General features: G+C 50.2%; 1 protein-coding gene across 1 annotated transcript in view; it reads right to left on the bottom strand.

The window, feature by feature from the left end:
* The window catches only part of LOC138680998 (scavenger receptor cysteine-rich domain-containing group B protein-like), a 75116-nt gene extending 53617 nt beyond the window's left edge, over window positions 1–21499 (bottom strand). Inside the window, exons 1-4 of the mRNA XM_069768181.1 lie at window positions 21389–21499; window positions 17934–18491; window positions 14112–14432; window positions 13715–14035 (exon numbers count right to left, since the gene is read on the bottom strand). Coding sequence (XP_069624282.1) covers window positions 13715–14035; window positions 14112–14432; window positions 17934–18491; window positions 21389–21446 — 1258 coding nt within the window. The 5' untranslated portion in view covers window positions 21447–21499. The remainder of the gene's footprint in view (window positions 1–13714; window positions 14036–14111; window positions 14433–17933; window positions 18492–21388) is intronic.
* Between the last annotated feature and the right edge of the window lie 962 nt (window positions 21500–22461).

Below are 22461 nucleotides of genomic sequence, written 5' to 3'. Positions count from 1 at the left end.
CAATGGCCACACACGACGCTCCATAGTGTACAATGGCCACACACGACGCTCCATACTGGAGAATGGCCACAGACGACGCTCCATACTGGACAATGGCCACACACGACGCTCCATACTGTACAATGGCCACACACACGACGCTCCATACTGTATAATGGCCACACACGACGCTCCATAGTGTACAATGGCCACACACGACGCTCCATACTGGACAATGGCCACACACGATGCTCCATACTGTATAATGGCCACACACGACGCTCCATACTGTACAATGGCCACACACGACGCTCCATACTGTATAATGGCCACACACGACGCTCCATACTGTACAATGGCCACACACGACGCTCCATACTGTACAATGGCCACACACGACGCTCCATACTGTACAATGGCCACACACGACGCTCCATACTGTACAATGGCCACACACGACGCTCCATACTGGACAATGGCCACACACGACGCTCCATACTGTATAATGGCCACACACGACGCTCCATACTGTACAATGGCCACACACGACGCTCCATACTGGACAATGGCCACACACGACACTCCATACTGTCTAATGGCCACACACGATGCTCCATAGTGTACAATGGCCACACACGACGCTCCATAGTGTACAATGGCCACACACGACGCTCCATACTGTATAATGGCCACACACGACACTCCATAGTGTACAATGGCCACACACGACGCTCCATAGTGTACAATGGCCACACACGACACTCCATACTGTATAATGGCCACACACGACACTCCATACTGTACAATGGCCACACACGACGCTCCATACTGTACAATGGCCACACATGACGCTCCATACTGGACAATGGCCACACACGACGCTCCATACTGTATAATGGCCACACACGACGCTCCATACTGGACAATGGCCACACACGACGCTCCATACTGTACAATGGCCACACACGACGCTCCATACTGTACAATGGCCCTACACGACGCTCCATACTGTACAATGGCCACACACGACGCTCCATACTGTACAAAGGCCACACACGACGCTCCATAGTGTACAATGGCCACACACGACGCTCCATACTGTACAATGGCCACACACGACGCTCCATAGTGTACAATGGCCACACACGACGCTCCATACTGTTCAATGGCCACACACGACGCTCCATACTGGACAATGGCCACACACGACGCTCCATACTGTACAATGGCCACACACGACGCTCCATACAGTACAATAGTCCCACACGACGCTCCATACTGTTCAATGGCCACACACGACGCTCCATACTGGACAATGGCCACACACGACGCTCCATACTGTACAATGCCCCCACACGACGCTCCATACTGGACAATGGCCACACACGACGCTCCATACTGTACAATGGCCACACACGACGCTCCATACTGGACAATGGCCACACACGACGCTCCATACTGTACAATGGTCACACACACGACGCTCCATACTGGACAATGGCCACACACACGATGCTCCATACTGTATAATGGCCCCACACGACGCTCCATACTGTACAATTGCCCCACACGATGCTCCATACTGTACAATGGCCACACACACGATGCTCCATACTGGACAATGGCCACACACGACGCTCCATACAGTACAATAGCCCCACACGACGCTCCATACTGTTCAATGGCCACACACGACGCTCCATACTGTACAATGGCCACACACGACGCTCCATACTGTACAATGGCCACACACACGACGCTCCATACTGGACAATGGCCACACACGACGCTCCATACAGTACAATAGCCCCACACGACGCTCCATACTGTTCAATGGCCACACACGACGCTCCATACTGGACAATGGCCACACACGACGCTCCATACTGGACAATGGCCACACACGACGCTCCATACTGTACAATGGCCACACACGACGCTCCATACAGTACAATGGCCACACTCGACGCTCCATACTGTACAATGGCCACACACGACGCTCCATACTGGACAATGGCCACACACGACGCTCCATACTGTACAATGGCCGCACACGACGTTCCATACAGTACAATGGCCACACACGACGCTCCATACTGGACAATGGCCACACACGACGCTCCATACTGGACAATGGCCACACACGACGCTCCATACTGTACAATGGCCACACTCGACGCTCCATACTGTACAATGGCCACACATGACGCTCCATACTGGACAATGGCCACACACGACGCTCCATACTGTACAATGGCCACACACGACGCTCCATACTGTACAATGCCCACACACGACGCTCCATACTGTACAATGGCCGCACACGACGTTCCATACAGTACAATGGCCACACACGACGCTCCATACTGGACAATGGCCACACACGACGCTCCATACTGTACAATGGCCACACACGACGCTCCATACTGTACAATGGCCACACACGATGCTCCATACTGGACAATGGCCACACACGATGCTCCATAGTGTACAATGGCCACATACGACGCTCCATACTGTACAATGGCCCCACACACGACGCTCCATACTGTACAATGGCCACACATACGACGCTCCATACTGTTCAATGGCCACACACGACGCTCCATACTGTACAATGGCCACACACGACGCTCCACACTGGACAATGGCCACACACGACGCTCCATACTGTACAATGGCCACACACGATGCTCCATACTGTACAATGGCCACACACGATGCTCCATACTGTTCAATGGCCACACACGACGCTCCATACTGTACAATGGCCACACACGACGCTCCATACTGGACAATGGCCACACATGATGCTCCATACTGTACAATGGCCACACACGACGCTCCATACTGTACAATGGCCACACACGACGCTCCATACTGGACAATGGCCACACACGACGCTCCATACTGTACAATGGCCACACACACGATGCTCCATAGTGTACAATGGCCACACACGACGCTCCATACTGTACAATGGCCACACACGACGCTCCATACTGTACAATGGCCACACACGAAGCTCCATACTGTACAATGGCCACACACATGATGCTCTATACTGTATAATGGCCACACACGACGCTCCATACTGTACAATGGCCACACACGACGCTCCATACTGTACAATGGCCACACACGACGCTCCATACTATACAATGGCCACACACACGACGCTCCATACTGTACAATGGCCACACACGACGCTCCAAACTGTACAATGGCCACACACGACACTCCATACTGTATAATGGCCACACACGACACTCCATACTGTACAATGGCCACACATGACGCTCCATACTGGACAATGGCCACACACGACGCTCCATACTGTATAATGGCCACACACGACGCTCCATACTGGACAATGGCCACACACGACGCTCCATACTGTACAATGGCCACACACGACGCTCCATACTGTACAATGGCCACACATGACGCTCCATACTGGACAATGGCCACACACGACGCTCCATACTGTATAATGGCCACACACGACGCTCCATACTGGACAATGGCCACACACGACGCTCCATACTGTACAATGGCCCCACACGACGCTCCATACTGTACAATGGCCACACACGACGCTCCATACTGTACAATGGCCCTACACGACGCTCCATACTGTACAATGGCCACACACGACGCTCCATACTGTACAATGGCCACACACGACGCTCCATAGTGTACAATGGCCACACACGACGCTCCATACTGTTCAATGGCCACACACGACGCTCCATACTGGACAATGGCCACACACGACGCTCCATACTATACAATGGCCACACACGACGCTCCATACAGTACAATAGTCCCACACGACGCTCCATACTGTTCAATGGCCACACACGACGCTCCATACTGGACAATGGCCACACACGACGCTCCATACTGTATAATGGCCACACACGACGCTCCATACTGTACAATGGCCACACACGACGCTCCATACTGTACAATGGCCCCACACGACGCTCCATACTGGACAATGGGCACACACGACGCTCCATACTGTACAATGGCCACACACGACGCTCCATACTGGACAATGGCCACACACGACGCTCCATACTGTACAATGGCCCCACACGACGCTCCATACTGTACAATTGCCCCACACGACGCTCCATACTGTACAATGGCCACACACGACGCTCCATACAGTACAATAGCCCCACACGACGCTCCATACTGTTCAATGGCCACACACGACGCTCCATACTGTACAATGGCCACACACGACGCTCCATACTGTACAATGGCCACACACACGACGCTCCATACTGGACAATGGCCACACACGACGCTCCATACAGTACAATAGCCCCACACGACGCTCCATACTGTTCAATGGCCACACACGACGCTCCATACTGGACAATGGCCACACACGACGCTCCATACTGGACAATGGCCACACACGACGCTCCATACTGTACAATGGCCACACACGACGCTCCATACAGTACAATGGCCACACTCGACGCTCCATACTGTACAATGGCCACACACGACGCTCCATACTGGACAATGGCCACACACGACGCTCCATACTGTACAATGGCCGCACACGACGTTCCATACAGTACAATGGCCACACACGACGCTCCATACTGGACAATGGCCACACACGACGCTCCATACTGTACAATGGCCACACTCGACGCTCCATACTGTACAATGGCCACACATGACGCTCCATACTGGACAATGGCCACACACGACGCTCCATACTGTACAATGGCCACACACGACGCTCCATACTGTACAATGGCCACACACGACGCTCCATACTGTACAATGGCCGCACACGACGTTCCATACAGTACAATGGCCACACACGACGCTCCATACTGGACAATGGCCACACACGACGCTCCATACTGTACAATGGCCACACTCGACGCTCCATACTGTACAATGGCCACACATGACGCTCCATACTGGACAATGGCCACACACGACGCTCCATACTGTACAATGGCCACACACGACGCTCCATACAGTACAATGGCCACACACGATGCTCCATACTGGACAATGGCCACACACGATGCTCCATAGTGTACAATGGCCACACACGACGCTCCATACTGTACAATGGCCCCACACACGACGCTCCATACTGTACAATGGCCACACACACGACGCTCCATACTGTTCAATGGCCACACACGACGCTCCATACTGTACAATGGCCACACACGACGCTCCACACTGGACAATGGCCACACACGACGCTCCATACTGTACAATGGCCACACACGATGCTCCATACTGTACAACGGCCACACATGATGCTCCATACTGTTCAATGGCCACACACGACGCTCCATACTGTACAATGGCCACACACGACGCTCCATACTGTACAATGGCCACACACGACACTCCATACTGGACAATGGCCACACACGACGCTCCATACTGTACAATGGCCACACACACGATGCTCCATAGTGTACAATGGCCACACACGACGCTCCATACTGTACAATGGCCACACACGACGCTCCATACTGTACAATGGCCACACACGAAGCTCCATACTGTACAATGGCCACACACATGATGCTCTATACTGTATAATGGCCACACACGACGCTCCATACTGTACAATGGCCACACACGACGCTCCATACTGGACAATGGCCACACACGACACTCCATACTGTATAATGGCCACACACGACGCTCCATACTGTACAATGGCCACACACGACGCTCCATACTGTATAATGGCCACACACGACGCTCCATAGTGTACAATGGCCACACACGACGCTCCATACTGTATAATGGCCACACACGACACTCCATACTGTCTAACGGCCACACACGACGCTCCATACTGTACAATGGCCACACACGACGCTCCATACTGTACAATGGCCACACACGACGCTCCATACTGTACAATGGCCACACACGACGCTCCATACTGTATAATGGCCACACACGACGCTCCATAGTGTACAATGGCCACACACGACGCTCCATACTGTATAATGACCTCACACGACGCTCCATACAGTACAATAGCCCCACACGACGCTCCATACTGTTCAATGGCCACACACGACGCTCCATACTGGACAATGGCCACACACGACGCTCCATACTGGACAATGGCCACACACGACGCTCCATACTGTACAATGGCCACACACGACGCTCCATACAGTACAATGGCCACACTCGACGCTCCATACTGTACAATGGCCACACACGACGCTCCATACTGGACAATGGCCACACACGACGCTCCATACTGTACAATGGCCGCACACGACGTTCCATACAGTACAATGGCCACACACGACGCTCCATACTGGACAATGGCCACACACGACGCTCCATACTGTACAATGGCCACACTCGACGCTCCATACTGTACAATGGCCACACATGACGCTCCATACTGGACAATGGCCACACACGACGCTCCATACTGTACAATGGCCACACACGACGCTCCATACTGTACAATGGCCACACACGACGCTCCATACTGTACAATGGCCGCACACGACGTTCCATACAGTACAATGGCCACACACGACGCTCCATACTGGACAATGGCCACACACGACGCTCCATACTGTACAATGGCCACACTCGACGCTCCATACTGTACAATGGCCACACATGACGCTCCATACTGGACAATGGCCACACACGACGCTCCATACTGTACAATGGCCACACACGACGCTCCATACAGTACAATGGCCACACACGATGCTCCATACTGGACAATGGCCACACACGATGCTCCATAGTGTACAATGGCCACACACGACGCTCCATACTGTACAATGGCCCCACACACGACGCTCCATACTGTACAATGGCCACACACACGACGCTCCATACTGTTCAATGGCCACACACGACGCTCCATACTGTACAATGGCCACACACGACGCTCCACACTGGACAATGGCCACACACGACGCTCCATACTGTACAATGGCCACACACGATGCTCCATACTGTACAACGGCCACACATGATGCTCCATACTGTTCAATGGCCACACACGACGCTCCATACTGTACAATGGCCACACACGACGCTCCATACTGTACAATGGCCACACACGACACTCCATACTGGACAATGGCCACACACGACGCTCCATACTGTACAATGGCCACACACGACGCTCCATACTGTACAATGGCCACACACACGATGCTCCATAGTGTACAATGGCCACACACGACGCTCCATACTGTACAATGGCCACACACGACGCTCCATACTGTACAATGGCCACACACGAAGCTCCATACTGTACAATGGCCACACACATGATGCTCTATACTGTATAATGGCCACACACGACGCTCCATACTGTACAATGGCCACACACGACGCTCCATACTGGACAATGGCCACACACGACACTCCATACTGTATAATGGCCACACACGACGCTCCATACTGTACAATGGCCACACACGACGCTCCATACTGTATAACGGCCACACACGACGCTCCATACTGTACAATGGCCACACACGACGCTCCATACTGTACAATGGCCACACACGACGCTCCATACTGTACAATGGCCACACACGACGCTCCATACTGTATAATGGCCACACACGACGCTCCATAGTGTACAATGGCCACACACGACGCTCCATACTGTATAATGACCTCACACGACGCTCCATACTGTACAATGGCCACACACGACGCTCCATACTGTATAACGGCCACACACGACGCTCCATACTGTATAATGGCCACACACGACGCTCCATACTGTATAATGGCCACACACGACGCTCCATACTGTATAATGGCCACACACGACGCTCCATACTGGACAATGGCCACACACGACGCTCCATAGTGTACAATGGCCACACACGATGCTCCACAGTGCACAATGGCCACACACGACGCTCCATAGTGTACAATGGCCACACACGATGCTCCATACTGTATAACGGCCACACACGACGCTCCATACTGTATAACGGCCACACACGACGCTCCATACTGTATAATGGCCACACACGACGCTCCATACTGGACAATGGCCACACACGACGCTCCATAGTGTACAATGGCCACACACGATGCTCCACAGTGCACAATGGCCACACACGACGCTCCATAGTGTACAATGGCCACACACGACGCTCCATAGTGTACAATGGTCACACACGACGCTCCATACTGTACAATGGCCACACACGAAGCTCCATACTGTACAATGGCCACACACGACGCTCCATACTGTACAATGGCCACACACGACGCTCCATACTGTATAATGACCTCACACGACGCTCCATACTGTATAACGGCCACACACGACGCTCCATACTGTATAATGGCCACACACGACGCTCCATACTGGACAATGGCCACACACGACGCTCCATAGTGTACAATGGCCACACACGATGCTCCACACTGGACAATGGCCACACACGACGCTCCATAGTGTACAATGGCCACACACGATGCTCCATAGTGTACAATGGCCACACACGACGCTCCATACTATACAATGGTCACACACGACGCTCCATACTGTACAATGGCCACACATGATGCTCCATACTGTACAATGGCCACACACGACGCTCCATACTGTATAATGGCCACACACGACGCTCCATAGTGTACAATGACCACACACGATGCTCCATACTGTACAATGGCCACACACGATGCTCCATAGTGTACAATGGCCCCACACGACGCTCCATACTGGACAATGGCCACACACGACGCTCCATACTGTATAATGGCCACACACGATGCTCCATACTGTACAATGGCCACACACGACGCTCCATACTGTACAATGGCCACACACGACGCTCCATACTGGACAATGGCCACACACGACGCTCCATACTGTACAATGGCCACACTCGACGCTCCATACTGTACAATGGCCACACATGACGCTCCATACTGGACAATGGCCACACACGACGCTCCATACTGTACAATGGCCACACACGACGCTCCATACTGTACAATGGCCACACACGACGCTCCATACTGTACAATGGCCGCACACGACGTTCCATACAGTACAATGGCCACACACGACGCTCCATACTGGACAATGGCCACACACGACGCTCCATACTGTACAATGGCCACACTCGACGCTCCATACTGTACAATGGCCACACATGACGCTCCATACTGGACAATGGCCACACACGACGCTCCATACTGTACAATGGCCACACACGACGCTCCATACAGTACAATGTCCACACACGATGCTCCATACTGGACAATGGCCACACACGATGCTCCATAGTGTACAATGGCCACATACGACGCTCCATACTGTACAATGTCCCCACACACGACGCTCCATACTGTACAATGGCCACACACACGACGCTCCATACTGTTCAATGGCCACACACGACGCTCCATACTGTACAATGGCCACACACGACGCTCCACACTGGACAATGGCCACACACGACGCTCCATACTGTACAATGGCCACACACGATGCTCCATACTGTACAATGGCCACACACGATGCTCCATACTGTACAATGGCCACACACGACGCTCCATACTGTACAATGGCCACACACGACGCTCCATACTGTACAATGGCCACACACGACGCTCCATACTGGACAATGGCCACACACGACGCTCCATACTGTACAATGGCCACACACACGATGCTCCATAGTGTACAATGGCCACACACGACGCTCCATACTGTACAATGGCCACACACGACGCTCCATACTGTACAATGGCCACACACGAAGCTCCATACTGTACAATGGCCACACACATGATGCTCTATACTGTATAATGGCCACACACGACGCTCCATACTGTACAATGGCCACACACGACGCTCCATACTGGACAATGGCCACACACGACGCTCCATACTGTACAATGGCCACACTCGACGCTCCATACTGTACAATGGCCACACATGACGCTCCATACTGGACAATGGCCACACACGACGCTCCATACTGTACAATGGCCACACACGATGCTCCATACTGTACAATGGCCACACACGACGCTCCATACTGTACAATGGCCGCACACGACGTTCCATACAGTACAATGGCCACACACGACGCTCCATACTGGACAATGGCCACACACGACGCTCCATACTGTACAATGGCCACACTCGACGCTCCATACTGTACAATGGCCACACATGACGCTCCATACTGGACAATGGCCACACACGACGCTCCATACTGTACAATGGCCACACACGACGCTCCATACAGTACAATGGCCACACACGATGCTCCATACTGGACAATGGCCACACACGATGCTCCATAGTGTACAATGGCCACATACGACGCTCCATACTGTACAATGGCCCCACACACGACGCTCCATACTGTACAATGGCCACACACACGACGCTCCATACTGTTCAATGGCCACACACGACGCTCCATACTGTACAATGGCCACACACGACGCTCCACACTGGACAATGGCCACACACGACGCTCCATACTGTACAATGGCCACACACGATGCTCCATACTGTACAATGGCCACACACGATGCTCCATACTGTACAATGGCCACACACGACGCTCCATACTGTACAATGGCCACACACGACGCTCCATACTGTACAATGGCCACACACGACGCTCCATACTGTACAATGGCCACACACGACGCTCCATACTGGACAATGGCCACACACGACGCTCCATACTGTACAATGGCCACACACACGATGCTCCATAGTGTACAATGGCCACACACGACGCTCCATACTGTACAATGGCCACACACGACGCTCCATACTGTACAATGGCCACACACGAAGCTCCATACTGTACAATGGCCACACACATGATGCTCTATACTGTATAATGGCCACACACGACGCTCCATACTGTACAATGGCCACACACGACGCTCCATACTGGACAATGGCCACACACGACACTCCATACTGTATAATGGCCACACACGACGCTCCATACTGTACAATGGCCACACACGACGCTCCATACTGTATAACGGCCACACACGACGCTCCATACTGTACAATGGCCACACACGACGCTCCATACTGTACAATGGCCACACACGACGCTCCATACTGTACAATGGCCACACACGACGCTCCATACTGTATAATGGCCACACACGACGCTCCATAGTGTACAATGGCCACACACGACGCTCCATACTGTATAATGACCTCACACGACGCTCCATACTGTACAATGGCCACAAACGACGCTCCATACTGTATAACGGCCACACACGACGCTCCATACTGTATAATGGCCACACACGATGCTCCATACTGTATAATGGCCACACACGACGCTCCATACTGTATAATGGCCACACACGACGCTCCATACTGGACAATGGCCACACACGACGCTCCATACTGTATAACGGCCACACACGACGCTCCATACTGTATAATGGCCACACACGACGCTCCATACTGTATAACGGCCACACACGACGCTCCATACTGTATAATGGCCACACACGACGCTCCATACTGGACAATGGCCACACACGACGCTCCATAGTGTACAATGGCCCCACACGACGCTCCACACTGTACAATGGCCACACACGATGCTCCACAGTGCACAATGGCCACACACGACGCTCCATAGTGTACAATGGCCACACACGACGCTCCATAGTGTACAATGGCCACACATGACGCTCCATACTGTACAATGGTCACACACGACGCTCCATACTGTACAATGGCCACACACGAAGCTCCATACTGTACAATGGCCACACACGACGCTCCATACTGTACAATGGCCACACACGACGCTCCATACAGTACAATGGCCACACACGACGCTCCATACTATACAATGGTCACACACGACGCTCCATACTGTACAATGGCCACACACGAAGCTCCATACTGTACAATGGCCACACACGACGCTCCATACTGTACAATGGCCACACACGACGCTCCATACTGGACAATGGCCACACACGACGCTCCATACTGTACAATGGCCACACACGACGCTCCTGTCACACCATTGGAGAGTTTATGATGACTATCTTCTCAATGTCACCCGACCGCTGAAGCCAATCACAGGCTGCAGTGGTCTGGCGACTGGTGGAACAGTGACAATACCGCTTCCTGCCTCTGCGCTGCCAACAGGGAGGGCTGTGCTGGATCTAGGTGGGTGACCGTCACTGAAGCATACTCTATGCTGCACATCGAAGAGACCTGCTCGATTAGTTGTCGAGGGCAGAGTACCTGACCATCATGGATCTGAGATGGAGATATTGGCAGATTCCCCTGACCCGTTAACCACCTAGCCTACAAGTAATGTAACATCAAACTCTAACTTTCAGTGGTCTAACCATGAAGGTCCAAGCTGTGTGCCTTCTAGTAGTGCAAACACCAAGCTGTGTGCCTCTTAGCAGTGCAAACACCAGGCTGTGTGCCTCCTAGTATAATTGCTAAGCATTATTCCTACCAAGTCACGTGCCTTCTGGAAGTGTCACCACCAAGGTCTGCGCATACTAGTAGTGTAATTCCCAAGCCTTATGCCTCCTAGTTGTGTAACCACCAAGCTCTAAGCTTCCTAAAACTGTATGTTCCACGTTCTGTGCCTCCTAATAATGTAAAGCCCTATGCCTACTACTAGGATAGATGCCAAGCTCTGTGCATCTTAGTTGTGCAATCACCAAGCTTAAAGGGAATCTGTCACCCCAAAATTCGCCTATAAGCTAAGGCCACCGGCATCAGGGGCTTATCTATAGCATTCTGTAAGGCATTCTGTAATGCTGTAGATAAGCCCCCGATGTAACCTGAAAGATGAGGAAAAAGAGGTTAGATTATACTCACCCATGAATGTCCCGGTTCTGTTCTGATCCGATGGGCGTCGCGGTCCGGGGCCTCCCATCCTCATACAATGACGTCCTCTTCTTGTCTTCACGCTCCGGCGCAGGCGTACTTTGTCTGTCCTGTTGAGGGCAGAGCAAAGTACTGCAGTGCGCAGGTGCTGGGCCTCTCTGACCTTTCCCGGCGCCTGCGAACTGCAGTACTTTGCTCTGCCCTCATCAGGACAGACAAAGTACTCCTGCGCCGGAGCCGCAGTGTGAAGACAAGAAGAGGACGCCCATCGGACCCGGACCGCAGCGGGACCAACCCTGGGTGAGTATTATATAACCTCTCTCATCTTTCAGGTTACATCGGGGGCTTATCTACAGCATTACAGAATGCATTACAGAATGCTGGAGATAAGCCCCTGATGGTGGTGGCCGCAGATCATATACGATTTTGGGGGTGACAGGTTCCCCTTAAAATGCCTTTTACTTTCCTTGCAGTGAGAGATGCTGCTAGCATGGTGCCTTTTTGAAGGTGAGGGGTGCCGGATAAGTATTTTAGCAACTGTTCCTGTTTTTGTGTAACCAGCAAGCTCAGCGTCTACCTCACTTTGACTAAAGTTGTTTTCTAGTTAGTCCTGCTGTGCCTATGTCTGTCACTGAATTCAGAGCCGTATTCAGGATCAAAGTGCCGCACAAGGAATCTGAACCGTTTGCAAGCTTCTTTGTGGATCTGACGACTACGAGCTCCTGGGGGCCCTCTGCCGTAGCCTTGTTCTTGTCCCTGCTTCACTTTCAGTAGACATGATAACCCTTCAATGTGTAGATAAAGGATATGACAACCTCTGCGGTTACGCACCTGATGTGGAGCAGACAACGCCTGCATGGATGTTGTGGAGGCATGGCTGTGAGCTCCAGGGACTAAGGCTGCATTCAGATAGCTGAGATTCTGCCCCAGAACAAAGTGTTTTTTTCACCATCTTGAACCTGATATCAGTTTCTCCCACTATGTTTTCCTGCATTTTCACAAGAGGTCCACAACCCATTTGTCTGCAGACAACCGAGCCCTCACGTACATCAAAGTTCCATAGGCAGAGTCTACTCCATGTGTTATTGATTGAAACTTCCACTATTCCATCGCAAGGTCCGGAGCCATTGACCAGTCGTACACTGCCAACACCTAAGTGTAAGGAGGACAGGAGCCATATTAGTAAATGTCCTAGGAGAACATCAAGATAGATTATTTTAAGACCAACCTGAAGACAGGCAGCTGACCCCCGCACTCTTTTCAGGACTCTCTGAGTCTGGTTCACTCCATCTTCCCAGTAAACACTCTGAAACATCATGCTCATCTCCAGTACAGTCGATTTGCTCCAGGACATTTCCAGACCCTGGTCCGAATGCATCTTCTTTCATGACTTCCAGAGAAGGTCCACACCCCAGCTGCCGGCAGATGACATCCGCTCCATGCCCATCCCAGTGTTGATCACTGAGCCAGCCCCAAGTATCGTTGTAGAGAAGCTCCACTCTTCCCCTACAGTGGTCATCGCCATCTGACAACCTTACCTGAGAAAAGACTGAAGGATAGAAAGATCAGAGATCGCATGTTATCCATCCAGCACCATCACTCAACTGGCTGGAGAAGGGCCCAGGCTGGTCATGAGGCTTGTACTTTACATTTTAGATATTCCAGGAACACTATGGAAGGTGGAATTGACAACCATGACAACTTCTGCTCCAGGATAGAAATGTGCCTCAAATGGTTGTCACGTTCCTTCCTCTATGAAGAAGAACGTAGCAGACATACCGCACACCGGTATTAATGTACAGGGGAGCGCAGACTGTCTCGACTATGTGCCAAATTCATCTCATTATTTGAGAAGGAATTTTCCTTGAGGTCCTTCATGCTGGCAAGACTGGTATTTTCTGTTGTTTGGTATAAAAGTAGAAAGTTTCTGCAAGAACTGATATTTCTTGGTGTCCTGTATAGGGAGAGAAGGATACCACCAGGACCAGTATTTCCCAGGGTCCAGCATAGTAGGATAAGGATACTGCCAGGACCGCGGTATCTTCCCGGGTCCGGTAAAATACGACAAGTATGCCTCCAGGACTGATATTTCCCAGGGTTCAGTATAGTAGGATAAGGATACCTCCAGGATCGGTATTTCTGGGGTTTGGCACAACATGAGATGGATGCCACCTGGACTGGTATTTCTTGGGTTCAGAATAACAGGAGATAGATTCTGCTAGGACTGGTATTTTCTAGGGTCTGGTATAGGAGAAGGATGTTGTCAAGACTGGTATTTTCCAAGCACTAATGTAGGAGAAGGATGCCACCAGGATCAGTATTTCCTGGGGTCTGATATAGGAGAAGGATGTCGCCGGGACCAGTATTTCTTGTGTTCTAATAGAGGAAAAGAATGTCGCTAGGACCAGTAATTCTGGGGTTTGGTATGACAGGAAAAGAATGCTGCCAGAAATTATATTTCCTGGGGTCCGGTATAGGAGGAGAAGGATGCCACCAGGACCAGTATTTCCCAGGATCCAGCATAGTAGGATAGGGATGCTGCCAGGTTTGCGGCATCTTCTGCAGTCTGGTATCACCTGAGAAGGATGCCTTCAGAACTGGTATTTCGCGAGGTTTAGAATAGTAGGATAACGATAACTCTAGGACCGGTCTTTCTGGGGTTTGGCATAACAGGAGATGGATGCTGCTGGGACTAACATTTCTTGGATTTAGCACAACAGGAGAAGGAAGCCGCCATGATCGATATTTTCTGGGGTCTGGTATAAGATCAGAAGGATGCCGCTAAGACCAGTATTTCCCTGGATTTGGTATAATAGGAGAAGGATGCCTCAAGGACCGGTATTTTGCAGGGTTTGGTATAACGGGAAGGATGACACCAGGAATGATATTTCCCAGGGTCTGGCATATTAGAAGGATGAGACTAGACCGTTATTTCTGGGGTTCGGTATAACAGGAGATAGATTCCGCTAGGATCTGTATTTCCAGGGGTCTGGTATAGGAAAAGGATGCCACCAGGACCAGTATTTCCCAGGATTCAGCATATTAGGATAAGGATCTTGCCAGGATCGCGGTATCTTCCAGGGTCTGATATTACCCGAGAATGATGCCTCCAGGATTGGTATTTCCCAGGGTTCAGTATAGTAGGATAAGGATACCTGCAGGACCGTTATTTCTGGGGTTTGGTATAACAGGAGAAGGATTCTGCCAGGACTGGTATTTCTTGGGTTTAGCACAAGAAAAAGTAACCGTCAGGACCGATATTTTCTGGGGTCTGGTATAACATGAGAAGAATGCCGCTAAGACCGGTGTTTCCCGGGATTTGGTATCATAGGAGAAGGATGCCTCCAGGACCGATATTTCGCAGGGTTTGGTATAACAGGAGAAGGATGCCTCCAGGACCGATATTTCGCAGGGTTTGGTATAACAGGAGAAGGATGTCACCAGGACCGATATTTCACGGGGTCTGGTATATGAGAAGGATGTGACTAGGACCGTTATTTCTGGAGTTCAGTATAACAGGAGATAGATTCTGCTAGCACTGGTATTTCCTGGGATCTAGTATGAGACAAGGATGCTGCTAGGACTGGTATTTTCCGGGATCTGATCTATGAAAAGGATGTCACCAGGACCAGTAATTCTGGGGTCCGGTATAACCGGATAAGGATGACACCAGGAACAATATTAAAGGAGAAGGAAGTTGTCAATGTTGGTATTTCCCAAGGTCTGATGTAGGAGAACGATGCCACCAGAATCGGTACTTCATGGAGTCTGATATAGGAGAAGGATATCACCGGGACCGGTATTTCTTGTGTTCTGATATAGGAAAAGGATGTCACCAGGACCAGTAATTCTGGGGTCCGGTATAACAGGATAAGGATGACACCAGGAACAATATTAAAGGAGAAGGAAGTTGTCAATGCTGGTATTTCCCAAGATCTGATGAAGGAGAATGATGCCACCAGAATCGGTACTTCATGGAGTCTGATATAGGGGGAGGATATCACCGGGACCGGTATTTCTTGTGTTCCGATATAGGAAAAGGATGTCACCAGGACCAGTAATTCTGGGGTCCGGTATAACATGAGAAGAATACCGCCAGGAATTACAATACCTGGAGTCTGGTAAATCAGAACGATCCTGCTAGTATATGAGAAGGGTGCCGCCAGGACGCTTATTTCTGGTGTTTGGTGTAATAGGAGGAGGATACCACCAGGACTGGTATCTTTCAAGTTCCAGTATAACAAGAGAATGATGCCGCCAGAACTGGTACTTCCCAGGGTCTTGTATATGGGAAGGATACCGTCAGGACTGGTATTTCCCCGGGTCTGGTATATGAGAAGGATTCTGCCAGGACCAGTATTTCCCGGGGTCTGGAATATGAGAACGATTCTGGCAGGATCAGTATTTCCCGGGGTCTTGTATATGGGAAGGATTCTGCCAGCACCAGTATTTCCCAGGGTCTGGTATATGAGAAGAAGGACCGGTATTTCCCCGGGTCTTTTATATGAGAAGGATGCCATCAGGAGCAGTATTTATGGGGTTCAGTATAATAGAAAAGGATTCTGCCAGGATCAATATTTTCCCGGGTCCGGTATATTGGAAGGATACTGCCAGGACTGGTGTTTTCCCGGTTCTGGTATATGAGAAGGATGCTGCCAGGAGTGGTATTTATGGGGTTCCGCATAATAGGAAAAGGATTCTGCCAGGACTGGTATCCCCAGGTTCCAGTATAGCAGGAGAGAGATGCTGCCAGAACTGGAATTTCCCAGGGTCTGGTATATGGGAAGGATACTGCCAGGACTGGCATTTCCCCAGGTCTGGTATATGAGAAGGATGCTGCCAGGAGCGGTATTTATGGGGTTCCGTATAATAGGAAAAAGATTCTGCCAGGACTGATATCCCCCAGGTTCCAGTATTGCAGAAGAGAGATGTCGCCAGGACCGACATTTCCCAGGTTCTGGTATGGGAGAATGTTGCCACCCAGATCGGTCTTTCTGGAGTTCCCTATTCTTCATTTCATCCAATCTGCAATCACAGACAAGAGACTTACGAGCCTTTTTGGCACTCTTTTCTTTTGCCTCGATGCTCCGACACACAGACTGGGCCAGCACGGACAGAGCTCTTTCAGGACTTGTGTACTCCAGCATGCTATATATATGGGTCTTCTGTGGGAAGGACACAATATCATAATACTCATAGTCCTGGAGCATATTGAATTTCATCACAAATATCTCCACCCCGGCCCTCTTTAGTTTGTGTATTTTGGGCTTCATGTACGAGTAAGGGTAGCCATCTTTAACCATGAGGATAAGGATGTATGACTTGCGGGTGATGCCGTTCTGGGGTCTCCATGTCATGGAGTTAATGAAATCCACAATGTACTGCTTCTGGGGGATGAATCCGACCATTCCCCCATGGCTACGGAAATGCTCTTGGAGCGTCTTGAAGTCGTAGTCATGCAAGTGCAGCATAACCCGATGGTCGGTGACATTCTGAAGATGTTCTATGAACCCCCTGACCGGCTCCAATAAATGGTAATTTTGGCCGTGTCGGAAGCTGTCAGCGTAGACGACAATCTCAGCCGATTGGTGGACCCCATGGGAAGAAGCTGTGGGAGACAGGACAATGCTCATGTTATTCATGTCCAGAAGGCCTTTGTGCACTGGTAGCAGAGCTAATAATGCAATTCTATGGAGTTTCCCACTACCTAAAATATCCTTAATAAAGTCACTATTAATATGAATACAACTCTGTAACCGAATTCTAATAACAGTATTGCAGCATTACCTTCAACCCCAGCAGTAAATAAAGGGCATTTGTGCATGCTCAGCTTCTCATACCCTTCTGAGGGATCTATTGCAGTCAATTCAACCCATAGAAGTCTATGGGATGCTGAGTGTGTGCAGTAACAAGTAGTTATAATATGAGCACGGTAGAGTCTGTGGACCTCACAGAGCAGAGGAAGGGGTAGACATGAGCAGGAAAAGGTATGAGCAGGAGAATGGTTGTGTATGAATATGAGAAGGGGAAGGTATGAGCTGGGGAAGGGGAAGGTATAAACACGAGAAGGGGAAGGTATAAACACGAGAAGGGGAAGGTATAAACACGAGAAGGGGAAGGTATGGGGAAGGGGAAGGTATAAACATGAGCAGGAAAAGGTATGAGCAGGAGAATGGTTGTGTATGAATATGAGAAGGGGCAGGTATAAACATGAGAAGGGGCAGGTATGAGCTGGGGAAGGGTTATGTATGAATATGAGAAGGGGCAGGTATAAACATGAGAAAGGGAAGGTATGAGCTGGGGAAGGGGAAGGTATGAGCAAGAGAAAGGGAGGCATGAGCAGGACAAGGGTCAGGTATGAGCAGAAGGGGCAGGTTTGACCAGGAGAGGGGTCATGGATGAGCAGGAGAGAGGCAAGTATGAGCATGAGAAGGATCATGTATGAGCAGGAGCTGTTGAAGGTAAGAGGAGGAGAGGGTTAAGTAAGAGCAGGAGAAGAATCAGGTATAAGCAGGAGATAGGTCATGTATGAGCAGGAGAATGATAGGTATGAGCAGAAGAAGGGGCAGATATGAGTGAAACGAGGCTCATGTATGAATAGGAAAAGAAGCAGGTTTAAGCAGAAGAAAGAACAGGTATAAGTAGTAGAAGGGTCATGTATGTTCAGAAGAAGGGTAGGTATGTGCAGAAGAAGGGGCAGGCATGATCATGTTAAGGGTCGGGAATGTGCAGAAGGGTCATGTATGAGCAGCAGAAGGTAGGTAGGAGCACAAGAAGGGGCAGGCATGAGCAAAAAAAGGGTCATGTACGAGCAGAAAAAGGGTAATTATGAGTAGGGGAAGGGCCAGATATGAGCACGAGAAGGAGCAGAAATAAACATGAGAAGGGGCAGAAATAGCAGGAGAAGAGTCATTTATGAGCAGGGAAAGAGTAAGGTATTAGCAGGAGAAAGGTCAGATAAGTGCAGGAGGGGGATGAGGTATGGGCAGAAGCGTCAGATACAGTATAAGCAAGTGAAGGGCAGGCATGAGCAGGAGAAGAGGCAAGTATGAGAAGATGTCTATGAGCAGGAGAAGGATCAGGTATGAACATGAGAAGGAAAAGGGAAATGCAAGAGAAATGGAGAACAGCAGGTATGAGCAGTAGAATGCGCAAGTATGAGAAGCAGTCTATGAGCAGGGGAAGGGACATGTATGAGCAGAAGAAGAGACAGGTATGAGCAGGATAAGGGTCAGAAATGAGCATGAAAAGGGTCAGATATGAGCATGAGGAGGGTCAGGAATGTGCAGAACGGTCATGTTTGAGCAGGAGAAAGGACATGTATGAGCAGAAGAAATGGCAGGCATGAGCAGGAGAAGGGTCAAAAATGAGCATGAGAAGGGTGAGGAATGTTCAGAAAAGTCATGTATGAGCAAGAGAAGGTAGGTGGGAGTTGAAGAAGGGGCAGGCGCGAACATGAGAAAGGTCATGTAAGAGCACGAAAAGGGTAAGAAAGAGCAGGAGAAGGGCCAGCTATGATCAGGCGTAAGAGCAGAAATAAACACAAGAAGGGCAGAAATAAGCAGAAGGGTCAAGTATGAGCAGGAGACGGATTGGTTATGAGAAGGGTCAGGTATGAGCAGGAGAAGAGTCATGTTGGAGCAGGGGAAGAGTCATGTATGAGCAGGAGAAGGGTCAGATATGAGCTGGAGAAGGGCAGGCATGAGCAGGAGAAGGGGCAAGTATGAAAAGACATCTATGAGCAGGAGAAGGGTCAGGTATGAGCAGGAGAAGGAAAAGGAATATGCAGGAGAATAGGTGAAGAGCAGGTATGAGTAGGAGAAGCGGCAAGTATGAAAAGCAGTCTATGAGCAGGAGAAGGGACATATATGAGCAGGAGAAGGAACGTGTATGAGCAGGAGAAGGGTCAAGTAGGAGCAGGAGAATGGACAGGTATTAGCAAAAGAAGGGCAGGCAGAAGAAGAGTCAGGGATAAGCAGGAGAAGGGCATGTAGGAGATGGGGCAGGTATGAGCAGGAGAACTGTCAGGTGTGAACAAGAAAAGGGTCTAAAGGATAAGGGTCAGATATGAGCTTTATGAATGGAGTAGTTACACGACAGCAGTAGATGATACTGCGCAGTCTTCCTGTTATCTTGTGTACGGTTGTGGATAACTCTCTTTGACAATCTTTGGACAGGAGATAATTATATTCAGGATTTCATATGAACCTCAGTGTTCTGCACTGGTATAGTGCACATTTAACTGTCTACTGTCATGGCCGTCATCAGTGCTCATGGACACATGTACATTCAGCCACAGCTGTCACTAGCTCACTGCCTGTTGCAAATCCTCTCCTTGGCCACAAGACGTCCACAAAGCCAGAGAAGCCTTCTGAATTTGCCCGTGGACACTCAGTACCTCTGGCGTTGGTGCAGCACCTGGAATGACCCTGGACCCTGGACGCTTCTAGACCCCTTATGCCTCAGCCTCTTTGCAAGTCAGCGCTGTTACCTGCTGAGACCTACCTTCAATGTGTGCTGTTGTGCCACCAATGATGAGGACGAGCCAGGCGAAGGCTGACATGGTGGCTGGATACTCAGCGACTGCCCCACCGCTGTCCAGCCATGTGATACTCCACAGGCTCAGAGGTCCTGTGTACCATCTGGTTAATGTGAGAATGACAAACAGAGCTTTGTTTAGCTGTGATTAAGGAGAACATCCACAATGCTACATAAAAGGCATAAAAACGGAACTGTACAAGAACACAATGATATTAAAGGCAATGTCACTCACACCAGCCTGCCAATATCAGGAGTCCACAGTGGAGGGTTACCATAACAGTTACTCCAGGAACCATACTTATATGTTATCTATGCTGTCATTACCACTGAAGTCATTGCTAAACCTTTGCCAGGTAATTGCCAACCTTCGCCAAGGTCATTATCAACTACAGGTGTTTCTCACAAAAGTAGAATATAACCAAAAAGTTAATTTATTTCAGTTCTTCAATACAAAAAGTGAATCTCCTATATTCTATAGTCATTACCCACAGAGTGATCTATTTCACGTGTTTATTTCTGTTAATGTTGATGATTATGGCTTACAGCCAATGAAAACCCAAAAGTCATTATCTCAGTAAATTAGAATACTTTACAACACCAGGTTGAAAAATGATTGTAAAATCTGAAATGTTGTCCTACTGAAATATATGATCAGTAAATGCTCTCAATACTTCGTCGGGGCTCCTTTTGCATCAATTCCTGCATCAATGCGGCGTGGCATGGAGGTGATCAGCCTGTGGCGCTGCTGGGGGGTTGTGGAATCCCAGGTTGCTTTGATAGCAGCCTTCAGCTCGTCTGCATTGTTGAGTCTGGTGTCTCTCATCTTCCTCTTTACAATACTCCATAGTGTATTGAAATCTTCATCAGGGGGAGCTGGTGAGGGAAGAGAGGTTAAACACTAAGCGTCACAACACTGAGCTATGGCACAGGTGTCACAGGTAATGAGAGAAGTCAGACAAGCCAAGGTCATACACAGAGAGGTCAGCACTGTACACAGGGGCAGTCAGGAGAATAGTCAGGGACAAGCAAGAAATCAG

Source organism: Ranitomeya imitator, chromosome 5, assembly GCF_032444005.1.
Source record: "Ranitomeya imitator isolate aRanImi1 chromosome 5, aRanImi1.pri, whole genome shotgun sequence".
In the NCBI taxonomy this organism is placed as follows: Eukaryota; Metazoa; Chordata; class Amphibia; order Anura; family Dendrobatidae; genus Ranitomeya; species Ranitomeya imitator.
The sequence above is the reverse complement of the archived record's forward strand: the minus strand, read 5'-3'. Positions and strand labels throughout refer to the sequence as shown.